The following is a 21399-nucleotide window of genomic DNA, read 5'->3' as shown; positions in this document are numbered from 1 at the left end:
TTTCCTAGAGATGCCACATTTTGGGAGGATTGCTGTAGGAATTTGTTTCCATGCCAGTAGAAGTTAAGAAGATTAATTATTGTTAATCCTCAGCTAAGCATATCCTTCAAACATAGGCACAAAGTTGGCCAATATATATTATGGGATATGGCAATGATCACTAGCTTAGTATCTCCCCATCTCATTCACACTTATGTTACCCAATCTGACAATGAAAGCATTTGTTTGCTTCATTCACCTATATCCTCCCCTAAATCATAGTTATATGGTAGTTTCATAACAACTTCCAATAAGTTGGTACCAACTGCCAACAGTCAGGTCTCTCTCATTTGACAAGACAAAATATTGCAAGAACATAGTTCCCAGAACATGAAGGCTCAGATAAGTAGATGTACTGTGGCAAACCTATGAGGCTATTATGATATTATAATTTCAGTTATTACTATGTATCAAATGCAAGCTCTATTTATATTACAATTAATATTCAATTTCTTGTACCTCTCTCTCCCACCCGCTTTACTAAAAAGGCTCAAAGCTATTTTTGGACACAAGATACAGTTTCCATCTGTTCCCTCATTTGGTACTAATTTGATCTACTATCTGGTTGTTTACTTTGGACCATGTGAGAACTAATTCTCACAATATCCCCTTCTTAGGGAAAATGCTTGAATGGTGCTGGCTATAGAGGTTCAGACATTTCTTATTCCAACCCAGGTTAAGATCTAGTTATGGGACTAAGTTATCAGGAGATTTGGAATGATGTATCATTAAGATACCGATGATAGCCAACTATTTATCTCAATCCTCTGGTTAAGGAAAATCCATACAGCCTTAGATCAGCATCCAGATGCAATAGTGGACTTGGTGAAGATCAGTACACAGAGGATCTATTTTAATAAGATGTCAGCATTATGGATAAGAGGTTCCCTTGTTCAATAATTAGGCTTTTTTTTTTTTTTTTTGCTATGAATGAGGTTGTACACTCTCTGATGGAACATATACATAATTTGGGGATAATCTTTTGCTTTTTTATCAACTCCAGTATTCCTGGTTTTTCAGTTACAGCTATTCTTCAATAAGGATATTCTAGCCCTGGTTATTCATGCACTGGTAATCTCAACATTGGGCCATTGTAACACATTCTATACAGTGTTGCCTTTAAAGTGAGTTCTAGTACAAATTCTCCCAGATAGATTGCTAAAGAGGAAGATCTATTACAAACCTATTACTCTTATTTTAAAGGAACTGTACTGACTACCTGTATGCTGCTGAACCCAATTCATAAGGCCTATATTGAAGTACTAAGATGCATGCAGCTTGGAAATCTGGATATATTCTGGCTTGTTTTAGCCATTATTTATCTGTTCACCAATTAAAGCTGAATGGGGATGCCCTCTTAAATGTTTCAGAGTTGCTAGACAAACATTTGTGGTAACATGAAGGAAAGTTTTCTAGATGTAGGGGCCTCAGTTTTGAAATTATTTTCCTATCCCACTTCAACTAAAAACCTATCTACTTGCTTTGGCTGAACATGCTGCCCTGCCATTTAGTTGCTTCTGCCACTGTTGTACTTCTGTTTCATTGTTTGAAGTTTTGTACTTTTATATTGTTTTAACATCTAAAATTCCTATCCCCCCCCCCTTATTTATCCACTTGGTAACTACTTTAATGAAAAATATAAGAGATGGGTGAACTCAGAGGAATTTGGGGATTCATGAGGAATTTAGTCCTAATAAAGAAGCTTAGCCTTAGCCAAACAGGCTTCATTATTAGTATGCAAAGTTAGCCAAAATAGTACAGAATAGATAAGCAATGGTTACCATGCTTATGTGGGTTGCAATGCCATTGCGTACAGTTCAGATGCAGTGGAACTGCACTCCAAACTGCAAAACAACTGCTATAGATGAGGGGACAAACTATATTCTACGTTGCTATGGAAATACCACTATTATGCACATGTGCAAATAAAAATGGCGTGTGTGGGGAGAGGGGTTCCCCTTGACCAAATGTGGATTAGTCAATGCGACTGCACCCTTTGAAAAGCCTTATGCATAAGCTTGGTTGTACGTGTATTTGAAGGCCTTTCACCTGGGAACTTTATTTAACCTGTTCTTGTGTGTCCAGCCAAGACTCTAAGATTCTTAATAAAATACTGGAGACTTTTAATCTGTGTCATGACTCACTAAAGGAGTGGGGACCTTTCCCCACCCAGATGGCAGAGAAGGGAGAAGGGTTCTGAGGGTTTTTCTCAGGGCGTTTCTCCAACACAAACTTTTTTAAAAAATAGCTCCCACATGTAAATCAGTGTATAGATATCTGAATTCATTGTGTATGAAAGGGAAAGCATATGTAGCTTTTTAAGAGAGAGGAATAATTCTAAAAAGGATGTGCCTACCAATAGCTATTAGCCACAGCAGCTAAATGGAGCTTGTACATTGAGGTTAATCAGTAAAATACACATAGGAGGCTATTACTTTCATATCTTATACATCTGCCTGACCTTCCAGTGACCACAGAATGCTAAACAAGGTGGACATTGATCCAATATGGCAGTCCTTGTGCAAGTGAAAGCTTGATCTGCAACTATCAGCCTGACAGTTCTCATTAGACACTATATTGTTCTTGCATCACTTCTGTTCTCCCTTGAGTTACACTGTTTTACTTAGTCCATCAGCAAGTTCCAAACCATCAATACTCAGGACAAATAAGTTCTGTAACAAAGTAACCAAGCTATATATTAAGACTAATTGGATGAGTTGTGGCATGTTTTGTCTGGTTGCCATGTTATTGTTTTAGTCAGTTTTTAATGTATTGTGTTGCTTTCCTTGCATTTACATTTGTTGCTGATATCATTTCCTTTTGTATGTCACCATGAGTGACATTGTTTGATTTGGGTGGCCATATAAATGTTACAAATAAATAATTTTAAAAGTGAGAAAACACACTTCGAATCAAAGCTCTGTTTTCTTTCTTGTTCTTGTTTGTTTGTTTTAAATGTGGTTTGATACCGCTCAACTATTTCTGCGGATCCTAGGGAATCCAATATAAAGAGCTAAGATCAATTAATATATCTATACTCTATGTTTTCAATTAAATCATGACTACATACTAATGGTAAAGGTGGCTGGGCTGCTCGCAGTTGCTACAGCAGGTGGTTGAACGAGGGGAAGATGGTGATCGGTGGTGGAAGTTCTTGGCCCTCCTAGCCATGTCCTTTGGGCCTGCCTCCTTCCTGCTTGTGTACATAGTACCACTGTTGCTTATGGTCTATGTAGTACTTCCTGCTACCATAACCTATCTTCCTGGAGGTATGAAATACTTTGATCACTCTCCTCTTCCTTAATATTGGCTTGTGGGAAAAATGGTGCTCTCATAACTTGAGCAACTTGCTCTGGATATCAGCATCAATATAGTGACAAGAATAATGATGATGATGATGAAAAAGGATTGCTTACATATCTGCTGGATACAAGGAACACTATGTTAGTGTCTTTGTCAAGTTTGTTGGCATTTTTGGAATTATTGTCTGGAATTCCTGGATACAACCAGGAAAATACCCCCACCCACCCACCCACCCACCCAGAGCTGGTGATGTGTCAGACTCTCAGTGTGGTGGCAATTCCCCAGATAGAGCTGGTGTACAATTTGGGGATAGTCCTGGACTCATGGCTCCTATTCAAGGAGCAGGTGGTAGCCATGGCTGGGGGTGGCCTTTGCACAGATTTATCTTGTGTGTCAGTTGTGCCCATTTCTGGAACAGGAGGCTTTGTTCACAATCACTCATGTCTTGGTCACTTCCCACTTGGATTACTGAATAGAGATATCCGTGAAGACCATCCAGAAATTACAATGGGTCCAGAATGCAGCAATAGGGGCAGGTTTAGCATCTCTTGGTTTCCCCATATTACATCACTGCTGTGTGAACTGCACTGGCTCCCAGTCTCTTTCTGGATACAATTCAAGGTGCTATTTATCACCTCTAAAGCCCTGCATGGCACAGGACCATGTTATTTGTGGGACTGCCTCTCCCTGAGGGTATATGCCCATTCCACCAAATCAGATAGGGTGGGTGCACTCCAAGTCCCTTCCCTTAAATATTGTCATGCCTTTTCCATAGAGCCCCTGCCCTTTGATTCCCCCTGAGATCCAGCAGGCCCCCGCTCCTCTATCCTTCTGGAAGGCCTTAAAAAGTTGGTTCTTCCCTCAAGTGCTGGGATGAGGTGGGGCTAGACCCCATTGATTGTGTTTGCAATTGTTGATGGGTTAGGGAGCACTGGTAAGGTTGCCAGAATTTGTTTTTTGGATGTTTTGGCTATTGGTTGTATTGTTTCCTTTGGTTTTATTATGGTTCTGTGAGCCACCCAGAGTTGTATCACACAAGATGAGCAGCCATACAAGTCTATTAAATAAATAAATAAAAACCCTGTAGTTGGCTTCACAGATCAAATGTGGTTTATCTATTGTAGTTTAGTGCCCTGTGTGAATCCAGCCATCATTGATTACAAGCCATAGTCTATGAGTTAGTGCATTAGTTGAACCCAAATAATTATGGCTTATTCATCAATGGTTAAAAACCATGTGATATCTATATTTAAGAAGGGAGCAGAGGACTCAATAATCAAGCCATGCTGTTTTCAAGTAGACAGTATAAGGAGTCTTTCTGGCTATTGAATCTACATATTCCAATACAAAACTATAAAAAATATGGGGGAATAAAGGTATTCTATGTTGATTTGTTGAAGCAAAAATAAATGAGTTAAGCTTAAAGGCCACCAGCTTTATAGTGCCTTTCATGTTTAAGGTGCTCGGCCACTTGTCAGATATATAGAGGAGTTCTGTAAATTTTTTCTGAAACATGGCCAAATGACTAAGAAAAAAAAAAATATCAAGATTTATCCCCCCTCCCCCGCCCCTGGCAACCCTAGAACAGAGACTCTGACTTTAAGCAGAAGGTGAAGATGAATTTTAACAAGTCAGGTTTATCTTAATGGGTTACCTCATTGTCAATTTTGTACCCTAAAATCCCAGCTCACATCATTCTTCCCCCAAACTATGAGTAATTTCCCATTCACGTTCTTCTGGCCTCCCCCCACCCATCCTTTCAGAAGCTTTACATTCTTTGTCTTGTGCTTAGCAGGGAGTCTCACATGAAACCCAGCCTGAGACAAAGAGTTGCAAATACCAAGGAACCACCTGGGGATAGATTGATAGGGAAACTGAATTCATGCCTGCAGAGGAAAGATCCCCCTAGAAGAGCCAGTCTGTACCAGTTATCATAACACTAAATTTCTATTGCAAGGAGCAGATTCAGTATTTAGTCACTTAAGAAGGTTGAGATTCCAGTTAGAAACAGTCTAGGTAATTCTGGTGACCTAGACTTCATAGAGTGTATCATTTGGTTAGACAGTTCTCAAGAAATCTAAAGGAAAGGTGTATTACATGCCCTTCAGTCTCCCTTGGATGAAAATTTGAACACTTCTGTGTACTTGTAGCATCTGTATTCTCACATCATAGCATTGGGCTTCAGATATTATACATTGCTGATGGATATTCTGTGCCTGCTAAATTCATGTATTCATGAATAGTCTGTACTAATTTGAAAATCAAAAGGATTCTCTATCTGAGCTTCTGGACCTGTTGCAAACGTATCTTAGGTTGCAGCAAAATGTGTTAGGATAAAGTCTGTTCTCCCTTAGAAACAGAAAAGCCAGCAATTGTTTTAATCTATTACTGCCATTAATTAAGCTCACCGCTGGTTTGTAAAGCCAAGAGCAAAGGAATCTTTTGCATTCTTATACTAGCAAAGATGGAAACAGCTTTTTAAATGGCTTAATATGGAAGACATCATTATCAGGCTAAGAGATGTTTATTATCTAGACTTTTGCTAAATTACAACTTTTACCTTCTCTTACCCTTGTTCATTGGGGATGGAATTCTTGCTAATTAGCAGCATCTGGAGGACCACAGATTCCTACCCTGATCTTATATGGATGCCACCCACTACAACTTGTGAAGGAGCAGAATGTGCTCTGCATCTGAAATGTGCAACTTCTTCTGGGCCAGCAGCCACACTGAGTGGCGTGCTGGGGACTCCTAGAAGTAGTGGAGGAAGGCAAAACAAAAATCCATTTGATTAACTTTATTTAATTTTAATTAAATTAAACTAAATTAAACATGATTATTTTCAGGTCATGGATTTACTTATTTTCTTCTGCCTTCATATTAAAAAAATACGATTTAATAACATTTTTAGAAGTTGCTGGGGCTGCATGCTCTTCTATTGTCTTAGGTTGTGCATCTTTGCGCTACATCAGGAGGGAAGATGCAAATTCCTGTGAAAGGTCATGTGGGGGGAGTGCTATCTATACTGAATAGAAGCCAGAGGTGATGGTAGGCAGAGCTTGCTGAACTGCAGTCTCTTTCTCTATTGCATGCTACTCTGAGAGCTTTTTAAACAGAAAAGCAGGATAAAGATCTTTTAAATAAGTTAAATGTTCACCAAAACAACAACAACTAAAAAAACCTGGACTTGCATCATCCCCCATGGTATCTCCAATATATGTATTGACTTGCTTTGGTCATTAGGGATGTATTTACATACACACTCTCTCAGCGATTTAATTTGTTAAGGGTGTCAAGAAAGGCAATTGCTGAAATTGCCATTGTTTAAAAATATAGCCCTAAAACACATAATGGTGATTTGTCAAGGATCGGCATCAGAATAAAACCTGTCTCTGGCTGACTTACAGGCAGCCAGGATACGAATGTACTGTATAGTCAATGTTAGTTATCGTGTACTGTATGTTCAACACATAATGAATAAAACTGTATGCTTTATCAATATTTTATATCATTCTACTTATTTTAAAAAGCTGCAAAATTCTATACTTTTTATATACATCGGATCCCCAAATATATGTATTTTTGTACAACAAATCCCATTTTGTATTTTTTTGTTTTTGGATAAATTATGCTACAGCTATTAAAAAGTCAGACTGTGAAAACAGCCTGATACAAACCTAAAATAATGTGATTTGTGACTATGTAGGAAAGATCTGAAGTATTAAACTCCCTCAAATTTTGAAAGTTGTCTGAAATCAGTCTGAAACATTGTCATGCTAGTATAGGCTTGGGGATTTGGGAGAACCCCCTCTCCCATCCTTATCCTTAAGCACCTCCAAACCAAAACAAAAGCCTAGAAGTCTCTGACAGTGTGTATTCTCCAATTCTTTGGATTCCAGTACAGATAATGCCCAGATTGGTGTTGACTGCAGTAGAAGCCACACCAAAATAGAATGGTCATGTGGATCAGTGGGGAGCAGGGAAGGAATAATGATGGCAACAGCTGTGATTCAGCCTAGGCCCTTCAAGCAGGCATGTGGCTCTTGAAGTTTCCCTGGTACTCAAGGCTCCCATTTCCAGTTTCTATGCCCTTTACCATGCTCCTCCCTGCTCCCCTGAGTTGCTGAGGCCTAACACCTGCCCCTCCACTTGTCCCATCCTCTGTCATGAGATGGCACTATTTTCGCTGGACTGGTGTCGGTGGTGCAGTGAGAAGAATGGTGGGATGGGGTGGGCACAGCAGTTTTCCAAGTTTCGTATTTTCCTCTTGCCTCAAGGACAAGAAGAAAACACATTGCCAAAGATGGTGGGAGGCAGCCCTTAGAGAGCTCTGTAAACTCTGCCAGTTTGGTTAGTTTATGGTTCAGTGTATTAGGCCAACCCAGAAAATTCGGGAACCAAGTTAAGTGTGAACTCAATCACACTTATATCCAAACAATGGACATACTATACAAATGTTTTTATATTAACAGATATAAAATGCAATAATACCTAATACCTAAATACATATACAAATCTAACATCACAATACAGATCTATATACAAATGTTTACTAAGCTGAACTAATGGTATAGATAATTAGTATAGCCGGATTTAGAGATTCCATGTTATAAAAAGGAGATCTTCCTTTTCAAGCAATGCTAAAAGCACAGCATCAGACTTTTGCAGAGGTGCAAGTAACAGCAAATAGGGAAGACGTTTGCTCAGCAATTAGGTTCCAAAATAGTTTAAAGTGAGCAACACGTGCTTGGAATAGTCCAAAATAAAGAATCAAAAGGAGGTATCAGTTTAGAAGACAAGTTATCAAAGGGTCTTAGTAGAAATGGGTGAATTTAACTCCTGTCCAGGCTCAGTAAACAGAAATTAACACGGCTCAATGAATAATAAAATGGGAGAAGTACAAAACCTATTTAGATTTATATCCTGGCTTTCCTTCAGGAGTTCAAGGAAACATATATAGCACTTGCTTCTCCAGTTTTTCCCCACACCAACAATATGGTGAAGTAGACCGGACTGAAAATGACTGCCCCAAATTCTCCAAGGGTGAGAGTGTGGGATGAGGCATTTGGTTTATCTAAGAAAAGGCAATACAGTCCAGATGTCAGAGACGTGGGGGGGGGACATTTCAGTTCACTATAACTGAGGCAAGGAATTTACTCTTAAAATTTTCAGGATTCTGTTTTCACCTTAGACTAGCAAAAATAAATCCTGAAATCCATGGGTTTTTTTATCCTTGGTTGCCAGCTACAAGGGATTTGACAGCCAGTGAGTTTCTGCCTCTGAGAGTGGAATAGGATCTGAGCCTCTCTGCCTTAACCACTATAGCACACATGTATAGATAAATGTTTGAGATAATTGGTTAGAATGCTGCAGATCGTCTACATGTATGAGTAGAAGCAGCCCATTAAGAGTAACTAGAGGCAGATGCTTCAGTTATGCAAAGATCCACCTTGCTCCTCAAACAGGAGACATGAGTTCAGGAAGCTCCCTAGATTGTGCACAGGTCCTGTCTGGGGTAGTGAAGTCCCATCCAGAACTAAAGATGGAAAGTCTTCAGCACCAGGGGGCCCTAATAACCAAAGCTACTCAGTCTTACTAGGGTTCAGTTGAAGCCTGTTGTTCCCCATCCAAACCCCCACAGCCTCCAAGCACCAAGGAAGAACCTCCAGGACATCACTTGGGCAGCAGGAATGGAGATACAAAGTTGGGTTTCATCAACATACTGATGATACAGTACCTCACCCTATGCTGCAAGATGACCTCACCCAGCAGTTTCATGTAGATATTAAACAGGAGCGGAACAGAACAGAGCCCTGTGGCACCCCGCAAAGCAGGGACCATGGGCTGTAACTCTCTCCCCCAACACCAACTGGATCCAGCCCCAGAAGAAAGAAGAGAACCACCACAGCACAGTACAACCCACTCTCAACCCCAGAAGCCAATCCAGAAGGATATCATGATCAATGGTATCAAAAACCACTGAGAGGTCAAGAAGAGCAAGGATAGATACGCCACTCCCATCCTGTTCTCTCCAGAGGTCATCTACAAGCACAATCAATGCCATTTTGGTCCCATACAGTATCCAGGCCTGAATCCTGACTGAAAGGGGTCTAGATAATCCATTTCCTCCAGAGTTCTCTAGAGATGCTACACAACCACTTTCTCTACAATCTTCCTTTAAAAGTTTGGAAAATTGTGCAGCACTGTTGGGTCCAGTGATGGCTTCTTGAAGAGGGGGAGAACTGATGGTTCTACTTAAGTGGTGAACTCTTCTTTGAGAGAGGGGGTCATCCCACCATCTCTTAAGTAGGTGCCCACTAAGTAGGTGAGATGACTCTCAAAGAAGAGTTCACCACTGCTAAAACCTAACAACACATCACTTCCCAGGAGGCCTTAATCAGCCAGGAGGGACATGGAACTAATATACAGATGGCCAAGCTAACAGTCATTAGGACTCCATCCACTTCAGCAGGACCGATAGGATCAGATTCTGCCCAGATAAACAAGCTAGACTCAGCCCCAGCTCAGCTTCAGTATAGGCAGCACACTCTTATTTTCTTTCGCTCTTATATGCCTTTAGACAGAAAAACAGCTGTTTATTACATTTTCAGTTAATTTAACTTCCTTTATAAAAGCTATCCCAGTGGCAGTAAACAGTGTGCAAGCTCTGAACATCTGTCCGTTCCTCCATTATCACTTGCTGAGATGGCTAAATTGACAGCTTTGATCAGACAGAAGACATTAACTAAGTTTAATGCTGATTGGAAACCCGTTTTGGACTTTTTGCATGAAACAGATAAAAATGAACTTATGATATATGGTTTGAATGACTAGAAAAAATAGTAGGCTATAGAAAAAAAATGAAAGTTATGTTGTAACCATAGAGTAAGAGGTTAATTTACATTTACACTTATAACTGTTATAAAAGAAAATCAAAAGTTATTTCTTTATGCTTTTCTTTTTTCTTTCCTTTTTTTCTGCACTTTTGGCTTTGTCCTATCAAGAAAACGAATAGCTAACTCTCCTGTCTATCAATGGCTGGTTAGCAAAAAAAAAAAAAAAATCAAGAAAGCTTTACTTAAACAATTCATAGTTAAAAGTGAAATTATCTAGTTATTAGGATTTCTCTCACTTAATCCCTTTTCTCTTTCAGTAAGATTAATTATAGGGGTATTTCAGAGAATCTTTATTTCCTGTTCCCAAGGGCCAGAGCAGATTCAAGCAATATGATTTGCCCAAAGAAATCAATTTTAAGCATATGTGAGTATGCATGTTTACCTAAAAGATTATGTGACATCAAGACAATGTTAACTTTTATGACTACATACAAAAAGGAATGCCTAGGGTGCCCAAACCCTTTGTAACAGTCCTGACTCTGTGGCAGTCATGACTGGCTCTCAAAACTCCTAATGGACTAATAGAGTTGTCTACTCCTGAGACAGACGACCCTCTGCTTATCTATTTAGTACTACATAGGAAAGTACGCAGTACAGTATTTTATGGTGAATTTTCTCTGGGAGCAAATGAATCATTGAAATTTGCATACTGGTGCATTTTGTACTTTCCTTTGAAGCATTTGCTGCATTCCTATCCTTAGCTGGTAAAACTACTCTCTAGGTGACTGTTAACATCTACTACTGCAATACCTACTTATAACAGAGATAATCTATTAATGGAAACAAAGTTCTATCTTTTAAAAGTGCAACACCCTTACCTTTTTTTTTTTCACCTAGCTCCTCTATGTTCCCTAAATATCAAAAATATATGCTGAATTCATTAGTCCTACTCCTAGTCTACTTTCTTCTTCCTCTGAGAACAGAACTACTTTATAGCTATTTCTGTAAAAAAGTGAGGCCATTGTAGCTTTGTGCTCTTCTCTTCTGTGTCCTTACACCTACAACAGGCTTTAAGTCAGAGACCCTCAATTATTTTTTCCCCACATCCATGTCAAGGAAAAATGGTTGGTCCTTTCCTGATTTTCCAAGGCCTCTAGTTCCCAAGACTGAAGTCTCCTGATCCACCCTTTATGCTACCTGGCATGGTGCTCTCCATCATAGCTTCATCTGAGCTTCCTTTAAAGCTCCAGTCACAGGCACCCTAATTGTTTTCTTGCTGCCTCATTTGCCGTACTTGGGATTCAGGCCTCCTGCAATTATCCTTATTAGATCTCCTATCAACCTACTTTTGCATTTCCTTGCTTGCTTTTCATCTTGGCAGAGCTATGATGGAAAGGAGTAGACTGGTTTCTTGCAGCAGGAAGCGAAGAAGTCTTTGCCTTGATCACTACAAACGATTTGGGAGCTCAGGTTGCAGTTTTTGTAACGCAATTCAGAGACTTCATGTCTGAGCTAAAATTTAAATCAGGAATTTCTCATTTTCAGTGCGGCCTAGCTTCTTCCTCCATCAAGTAGCTATACTTTCCACTCTAATGGGACCACTAAGAGAATTTTCCTCTGGTTTCTCCCTTGCTAAGAATGGAAGTCAGGAACGCTAATTAGCATTAGATGCAAAACTGTGTTTTATTTCTCACAGACAGTGAATGGCAATATTGTATGCATGCTTAATAGGCAACTTTCTAATGTTGATAATTATGCTAATTAGGAATGAATGTTTTTTCCATACTTGATCCCGCTTAGTGATTGCTAATGATTCCAATTTCAAAGTTTGATCAATTCTGAGTTGCAGATGAAATTAGGTTTTTTGTTGTTACTGCAAGAGAAAAATAATAATCGCTCTCCCCATACCTTTTTACAAGCTGTGTTTGTCATGCATAATTTAAGGCTTCAAAACTGTCATTTTAGTAGATTGCAAGTTTCTCATAAGAAACTTCAGTCAAACATATTTACTTAAAAAATGCCTAGTGTATTTCAAAAGAATTCCTCCATCTTTGGGACAATTTACATTACTCTAATTGCTTATGAGCATTTTAGCTAAGATCTAATATCGGTTCTTATCATTTGTTCACTGATCTACTTGGAGGAAGGGGGAAAATCAGTATGTACATACTCTATCTTCTAGTTTTTCTTTTCTTTTGTTTTAATTTTTTAAACTCGATTTTCTAGGAAATCTGATCTTTTTCTCAGAAGGTTACTTTTGGAGCCTCCCAACAGGTTGTGTCCAGCTGGGTACAATTTAAGAAAGGAGAGGTAATCACTACTTCTATAGCTTTTAGGCATGTAATTAATTCTCAGAAATATATTTATCTCAGTTTATAATATGCAATTAAATAAAAGGAATAATCCTAATGGTAAAATATTTCTTTAAAGGTAATACAGAAGGAAATTAGGAATGGATTACAAGTATTCATTTCAGTGTTTTTAAAACACTAATATTGAAATCTGGTTACATAACAGAAGATACTGGGAATAAGAATTTTAGCCAATTAAAAAAAAAATGGTAACCTCATTTTAAACAAAAATAATAACCCAAACAGCAACCCATGAGGGCTATAAATAGCTACTCCAGAATGCTGCCACCATTTAAATGCCAGATGTGAAGAATGCCAGAGGGGGGCACCACTTGAACATGACAGGGCTTTTCCAATGCAATGAACTTCTTGTGTACCCTGTCTTTGAAAAATGTACCTCCTACCTGTTCACAGAGAAAATATTTGCAGAGTGCATTCTATACCTGATCCAGCTATAATAAAACATGCCAATAGTTTGGCAATAATCTTAATGTTATAAAAGCATAAAGCCCTGATCGAAATAGTTAACTATAATTTCTGCCATATCTACAAAAATGTCTCCTTCTATTTGTAGTTTTAAGGCTCTGAATTCCAAATACAAATACTTGCTGCTATTGGGGTAACACAAATCCATTTGTAGACAGCAAAGAGATGACCTTGGAGAAAATATGCAGCAACCATCACTAAAACATGAGGGTAGCCTGGGAAAACAAGGAAGTGTGAGAAAGAAACTAAAGACTGTCCTTCATTGATTCTCTTTGGTATAAGAGGGAGGGAAGGGGAAACATTGTCAGGTTTTCAAGATTCTGTTATTATAGCCTATATCAATAAAGTAGAGAGCTAGTATTTCTTGTGGTATCTGTTTCCTGACTTGGACTAACTCAAAGCATTAACTTCCAATAAGAAGTAGATTATACTAAATTAATATGGAAACAAGGAAGATTAATCAATATACTAATTATGCTATTTTATAACAGAAACAAGCAGTTCATATTATGATACCTGTTTTATGTGTACAGGTTTTCCCTTAAAAACTATAATAATAATGTATCTTATCATGTGTCAGGTGATAGTCACATAAGTTTCCAAATTAATATTGTGATAAGAGATGCTATTAAAAAAGAAGGCAAGCTCTCTCATACACATAATTGTTCTGAGGAAACCTGGCTCCCGAGTTTCACTGTCCTTTGCACAGCTAAGAGAATTGCATTCAGTCTTGGAGAAGCACCATCAAGTAACCCTGCAGCCTCCACCCTAATCTAACTCAGCATCTGCTCAAATGACCCAGGAGTCAGGGCAGCTATATCTTACTCTCCAAGTTTGCCCTTTGGTCTGAGCAATTTATTTTCCAGCTGCTGGATTCTAATGGCAGGAGCTACTGGGAGTTATGGTTCTGCAGATCCAGATACCCTAAGCTACAATAGTATTTTAAAAAATCATTTGTGATTGCCTGCTAAAAAGATGGCTGGGAAGGAGGGAAGGGGGAAGAGTTCAGGTATGACAAACAGCAATTCTTAATAAAATTGACAAATAAATCAACTAAAATTTATTTATGGTCCAAGACCAAAAACAACTAACAAAATTAATAACCAACAATTCATAAATTCCTAATTCATATCCACTCGGTTCATCCTCAATATCAAGTATTATTTATCTCAAACATTAGCTAGAGACGTAATAATTGATTAATCCTAGTAAAGTTAAACTTAGTTCTTTAACAGAATGGACTGGGGAAAAAGGCAAATGTATTTTATCATTCATTGTAATGGTAAAGAAGAAGAAAGCCCTTTTCCCACAGACAAAAAGCACTATACTGGCTGGAATGAAATATACAGATACGCACATATATTTGTTACCTTCTCCAAGTACGTCCATGTCCTATTCCTATCAATAGAGTTATTATCAAACTCCCTGTCCCCCACTTTCTGTCATTTGCCATAATTCCAATCAGGGAGTTAGAAGATCACAGTATGATTGCCTTGCCTGATCTATTATAGGCAATATCACAAAAAGCAATATCCCATACTTTTCCAGTTGTTGAAGCTAGACCCACCTTCCCTGAAGGCAGTGACAAAGCTGTTTTCCTCTTGCAAGAATAAAGCAGAGGAGAAGATGGAGAAAACCTCACCAATTATATTGTATGTCAGTCTAGGTTATTAAGTAGTAGCCTAGCAGCCATAGCCAATCAGGAATAGTATTCAGGTGAGATAGTAGTAGCACTGGAGAGAGGATGCATTCTCTCCCTTCTCTGTATCTAGCATAGAATCCAAGTGGCAAAGAGGGAAGTCCCCTTCATCATACCCATTTGCATCTATGGAAAGACAAGGAGGGTGGCCAAGTGATCAAACATGCTCCATGACAGAGCAAATGCATCTTCCACCTGTTGTAACATCATGAAGAAACATATTTTGGTGTAGGAATGGACCCCTATGATCATACCCATCATAAATGCTCATGTCTCAGTCATTCCTTAGTCAGCCCCCAACAAGCTAATATGTTTTTTCAACCTGGTAACCCTGGGAGCTTATTGATAAGAATGTTATATGTAAGAAACTTATATGGCACTAACATATTATAGATACATTAAAACATAAAGCTGGTCCTTCTTGCCAATGTGCTATTTACTTTGGTTGGAAGTGAATATCCAACACTGAGGTGAAGATCTCTCTCATCCTTGGCTGCCTGAGATACTTTTAACTGGAAATATGAATCTGGAATCAGGTCTTTATGAAAAGGTACAGCAATTATGGTTTATCTGGAATCAGATTTGGAGACCCGCTCACCTCCTGAGTATCCCTCCTAATTCTAGAAAGCACTTCTGGCTATCCCGCATTTCCAACATAGAGAAACACCCAGGAAAGTGCAAACTGCTATGTCTTCTTGAGTCAAGGTCCTAGAGGAGAATACTCTAGGTATTTTCTCCAATTTGAATTGGACTTTTTCAGGAAAAAGCAGAAGTCATGAGGTGTTTCTACTCCCCAACCCTGCCAGTAAATATTCAATGTGAGCAAGAGTAGCCAGTCTGAGAGAACTGGCTAATAATATTTTTATGCTACACATGATTATATAAACATACATGGAGGTTTTATTGTCCAGAGACTAGTGTAAAATACCAAAGGTTTTGGGGGGGGGGGAGGTTACCTACATGCACACACACTTATATAATTCACAGAGAGAGAAAGAGAAAGAAAGAACAATCGAATATTAAAACGTGAAATGCATTATTGCTATTACACCAGCTTGATGTGATCATCGCTGGTAATCCATTGAGCAAGCATTCTGTAATGTGTTCATAATTCTGTGTAAAGCAATACCATGCCAAAGTCCCAGAAGATACCAAGGCACATATGTCTAGAAAAGAATAATTAGATTGCTGCCATTTTCAGAAATAATTCAGTATTGAGTGTACAATTCATAAATGTACTTTGTTTGGTAGCATTCACAGAGCAGAACATAATGCTAACAATGTCTGTCACGCACTCAAAATCCTCTCCAAACGTTTCTCAAATGTGCCCTTAGGGATTTTTAACACTGCACCTTTTAATGCACTATGAAACATATTAACTACAGTATACCAATATTTAGGGGATCCTAACAATACATCCACCAGATAATCGGAATGTCTACGAAGTGGTTGTGCCTCTCATTGCTCAGTTCTACATTAAAAAGATACCAACACAAAAGGAACTGCAAATAACTTAAAATGGTTTATTAAATGTGTCTTAAATGAGTTATTCAGGGAAAACTTTCAAGTTCTGCACGTTAGTGCAGTTTCTGCACACTATCTGCTAAAGTAACTATCTGCTATTGCTTCAGCTGTCTCTTGATGAAATTGTTTCAATTGTTTTGGGAAAAAAGCCACCTGCCTTACTTCTAGGCCAACTTAAACACAGCAGGCTTTGCCCCCTTACCAGGCAAGAAAATTAATCTGCAATGAAGATGAATGGCTGCTGGTCTCACAAAGAATGGAACCAGTGCTTCCTCTTTCCCCGTGTTGATCTTACAGAGGAGGGGTATTTGAAGGGCTGTGAACCAATAAAACCCTTACAGAGTTCTGATTAATATGTTACTTTTTTCTTCCCTCTCATTTTTCAGATGAGACTTCTTTCAGGTCTGCCAACAAAGAGATTTGGGAAGAGAAGGGCAGAGGGACAAATTTCAGAAATGGAGGACATTAGTGTCAAGCTTCATGCCAGAACAGCAATAAATCTCAACTCTCCAGACACTTAACCCCCATATTCAATAATTTGCTTACAACAAAAGCTCACAGACATGACACAGCTAGATTAGCTGCTTTATAGCTGACAAGAATGAAGCCATATTCACACAGAAAATCTGTCTATTGCACTATGCGCAAATCAAAGCCTATATATAAATCTACAACCCAAAGTTTAAATTCTAGTATTTTTCCTCCCACCTTTTCAAATCATTGGACATTTATTTGTCCCTTTGTTGCCTTCAGATTTGGAGGTACCTCCTCAGTATTGACATAACAGTTGCTTTCTGGCCTGTAAACTGCTGGTTCCTGCCTTACCAGCTTTATGCCTTACAATAAAGCCTCTTCAGACAACAGCACAAAAGATTATCCATTTGCCACACATGGAATAAATGTCTGAGAACTGGTAATTCACAGATTAAAAGATTCTCACAAGTAGAGCTGTGCAGTAGCTACAGAGTTTTCCTCCATGCTTTTAGGAACTAGAAAATTTAAATTACCATTTGAGAAAGCGAAATTTTCTTTGAGTTCAGCCATATTGGTTCTTTCAAATACTATGAAGTTCAGAGAATATTATCCACCACTCTCCCTATATGTGATTGTTGTGATATAACAGTTAAACATCTGAAAAAGTAACCATGTTATGGTTGTCCCATGTGCTGTGTTCACATTATACCTTACAGTTAAAGATGAATTGCATATGACAAGTGGGAACCCTATAGATTGAAATAATAAATTTGACAATTATTTTAGATAATTTTTAAGCCCTCAAGTCAGACGGAATCTTCACAGTCATGCTTTGGTAATATAACATTAATTATAAACCAAACTACAGATTACACACAAACATCACAATGTTATGCTAAATTACATATTCACACTTTGGAATTTGACTATTTTTGAGCTGTTATGGTTGGGCTTAGGGTGTTGGTAAGAAAATTGTTTTGAGAAATAGGAAAATTAGTCATATTCCTTATATTAAGGATTGGATTCAAGAGATCTGTGACTTATCTGTTTTTGAAAAGGCATTTTTATCTACTAATAAAAAAATGACTCAATATGTTTTTCTGCAGCATAGATTTTATGATATTTTGTAATGTTAGACAATCATTAATTCCCCTCCCCCCTGGTAGTTTAAAAAATTGTTTGATATTTGATTAATATATGATAGATATCAATAGTTCCCCCCTCTGTCCTTTTTTGTTTGTTTTGTTTTTGTAGTCTTTCATGAATTTCTTTCCTTTTTTTGTACATTTGTAATTTTTACGTTCCTTTCCGTAAAACCTGTTAATAAATGAATGAATAATTAAATAAATAATTTTTTTAAAAAGTCCTGTGGAGTTGGGGTTGATCGGGCTTGAGGAATGATTAGTGAGGAGGATTGTTAGAAAAAAGATTAAGCATGTCTTTCCTTCCTATTGCAATTTCTCTCACTTGAGCCTGCTTTTTATTTTAAAAAAGAAATTGTTCTCGCACACATTAATGCTCTGAAAACAGCCACAGCAGCTTTAAATAATATGATGACTATGAATGAGACAAACTTACCCACTTAGGACCACAATGAAATCCATGACATTCCATCCATTTCGCAGGTATGAACCCTTGTGGAAAACGAATCCCAATGCAACTATTTTAATGCCAGCTTCAAAGCAAAAGATCCCAATAAAATAAGGTTCTGTCTTTTCCTACAATAACAGAGGAAACAAACAGACCAGAAATGGAAATTAGCAGACATCAAAGAGAAATTTTTGGAACTTCCTAATTGCACTTTAAGTTTAGATTAAGTATGTTTATTCAGTCCAATTGAATTCAGTAGGATTTAATAATGTCATAGTCTTAGATTATCTACTGAGATGATCTTCAACTGTTTCAAAATATATTCAGTCAATTAAAAACCACAAAACATTAGTTCTGATTAATTAACAAGACATGATCTAACTAGTCCTATTGATTTGAATTCTCTCTAGCGCCACACTTCAAGTGGGACTAAAACATTTCAGTTATTAAGCTGACTAATGAAAACCTTCTCTGTAGCTAGTTCTCTCTCTCTCTCTCTCTCTCTCTCTCTGTCTCTCTCTCTCTCTCTCTCTCACACACACAAACATGCTAGGTATTTAAAACAATCAATAAAAAACAATAGAATTCCAATGACTCAGATCATATTGTGCACACTTCGGTAGTGTTGACATAATCCACTAAGCCACAATGTCTGGTGACAAGTGAGCACGCAACATTATCTCAGATCCTCATCACATACAAGTTTTACTTCTTAGGTTTACTAACTTGTCCAAATTCAGAGTGGCTGCATTCAGGGAGTACAGAAAACAGTGTTTAATACTACAAGACTTAGGTATAAATCCTGGTTTCTATACCCCAACCTTTTGGCTTAATGTGTTGTGTAGCCACAGCCATTTTGTAGTTTCCTTTCCTGCACAGCCAGCAAAATGATAATTTGGCCTAGACTAATCCTCAGCAGAAATAAAAGCCTTTTTTGACTGAGTTGCTGTGTGTCAACTAGGGTTGAAAGTCTGCAGTTACAACATCTCCAGCCCTTGCTGAAAGTCTGGAGGACTATTCTAGATCATGATAACGCCCAAGCTCTGAAGGTCACCCTATTTCTGCTAGACAAAACTGAATGGCTATTGGTCTATTACCCTTGAGATTGAAATTATACAGCGGAAGAACTGCAGTACTATACAGAAGAAAGAAAAATCAAACAAAAATCAAAGTCAACTTACTAATCTGCGAGACATAGGTGTCTTATCATCTTCGGGGAGATGCTGCTCCAGGGCCAGAACGATGCAGTTCGCAATGATGGTTGCCAGAATCATGTATTCAAAAGGCGTGCAGAGTGATGTTAAGGAATACAAAAAGAACAGCAGAAATGGAACAAGTCTCTAAATTAATTGACTCCTTGTTCAATTATGCCCTTTTGTTGCCACATCTCTCCTACTTAATACTCCTTGATATCACACACCCCAGAAAGATAAGCCTTCATTTTTGGGGTGACCAGCAAAGTGGAACACTCTGATAAAACATTCAGAAGCTGTACAAGTGATGAAGGAAAGACCCAAGTACAATGGTAGAAGTTTTTGTACACATTTGAGTGTCTTCTTATCAAATCACCCTAGGGGTTTATAGTTTGTGGTGTTGCAAATAAAAGTGGGAAGAACCAGGGTTCCACACACCTAAAAAATTCACAGGATAGTGATGAAGATAAGACAATATAATGCTACTGTATATATACAGCCTGGAAATTCTCAGAGGAAGGATGGAATAACATACAAAACAAATAAATAAATGAGTTGCAGTAAAGCTGTAGATTGGATTTCAATAAATTAATTGTCCATGGAAAGTGTATAATTTCCTTTTGTGGTGGCCCCAGGATCTCAGTCTTGTCAGTTTCTCTAGGCAATTCAGCAACATAAAACAGTCATCAAGTAAGTCCTGGCTGATTGCCATCCAAAGAACAGCAAGTCTGCAGCTGAGTTCATCCCATGCTGATACTAAGCGAGAGGTTCTTTGTGCATTAAACTAAGTGCTCAGAATGAGCTACTGAAAAGACCAATCTGTCACCGTCCATTATTGGCAGCTCCATTGTTGGTCAAGGGTGGGTGTGAGGGGGAAGCTGTCTCTCTGAAGCTTTAGAAAGCTGAGAAATAAAATTGTTGTTGTTATTAATATTTGTTGCCACAGACTTCCACTTTCCGATCAGCTGTGTAGGTGGAGACTGACTTTAAAGTGGCAATTTGAGTTGTCAAGGTCATTAAAGCAAGGATGAACCAATCTCTCAAACTATTAATTATTCATATCAGAACTGGCAGGTTTTGACCCCCAACCTATCCTTCTTTTCCTCAGCATCATGGTTCATCTCCCTCCTTCCTCACACATCAAAGTCCAGTGTTGTCTCTGCTTTCATTCCTAGTCCTCCTCTTACAACTGCAGCAGCTGTAACAAATGCACACTTTCAGAAGCAAGACTGCAGGAACCTCTGGCCCTGACTAAAGGAACTTTGGCCAGCACTCAGTGGAATAGCCTAGGCACCTGACTAGAAGCTATACCCACATCTACGCTGAGTCAGGTGTCACCAAAGTCTAGTTGCATGAGCTGGAGAGATGGCAAGTGAGCTGGTCCTGAAGGGGAACAGACAAAAAGTACTCCATTGTTGTTTAGGCAGCCAATTGCCAAAGGCTAGGACTTTACTATTTATATGTCATGTGATCAGACTGGAGGCTTTCTATTAGTAAACCATACTACTCACACCATACTGTGAGAGAACATTGTAAACTCCTGTTTCCTCCTGTACCTGAAGTGGTTTCTGACTGTAAACTGGGTCCTTAGACCTCTCAAGAAGGTCTGAGGACCCAGATCTTCTACCCTCTTAGCAAAAGCTTCCTTATTTAATTCACAGGACCTCAGAGATCTATAAGGAAAGATGCCTGAAGGGAAAGGAGGGCACTAAGGAGCAACTACTTCTCTGGCTGGCCTGCAGCAACTGGTTCTTTCTGATCACTGAAGCCCAACTAAGAGAGTTCTACCTGTTGGACTGAAAGGCTTATAATTCCCATCTCTGGCACATCCCATCTCTGCAGTGTCCAAAAATTCTTGTCAGGCTATTCCAAGACAATCAGGGATATTTCTTTCATGCATATGT

The 21399-nt window shown here is 38.5% G+C and overlaps 1 protein-coding gene across 1 annotated transcript in view; it reads right to left on the bottom strand.

The window, feature by feature from the left end:
- The window catches only part of CACNA1E (calcium voltage-gated channel subunit alpha1 E), a 281325-nt gene that overhangs the window by 236366 nt on the left and 23560 nt on the right, over positions 1 to 21399 (bottom strand). Inside the window, exons 2-3 of the mRNA XM_088153792.1 lie at positions 19484 to 19589; positions 18291 to 18430 (exon numbers count right to left, since the gene is read on the bottom strand). Of these exons, the coding sequence (XP_088009918.1) occupies positions 18291 to 18430; positions 19484 to 19589 (246 nt within the window). The remainder of the gene's footprint in view (positions 1 to 18290; positions 18431 to 19483; positions 19590 to 21399) is intronic.

Source organism: Python bivittatus, unplaced genomic scaffold, assembly GCF_059951505.1.
Source record: "Python bivittatus isolate LINGU-HERP-01145 unplaced genomic scaffold, Pbiv_v1 ctg000700_np1212, whole genome shotgun sequence".
Lineage (NCBI taxonomy): Eukaryota > Metazoa > Chordata > Lepidosauria > Squamata > Pythonidae > Python > Python bivittatus.
The sequence above is the reverse complement of the archived record's forward strand: the minus strand, read 5'-3'. Positions and strand labels throughout refer to the sequence as shown.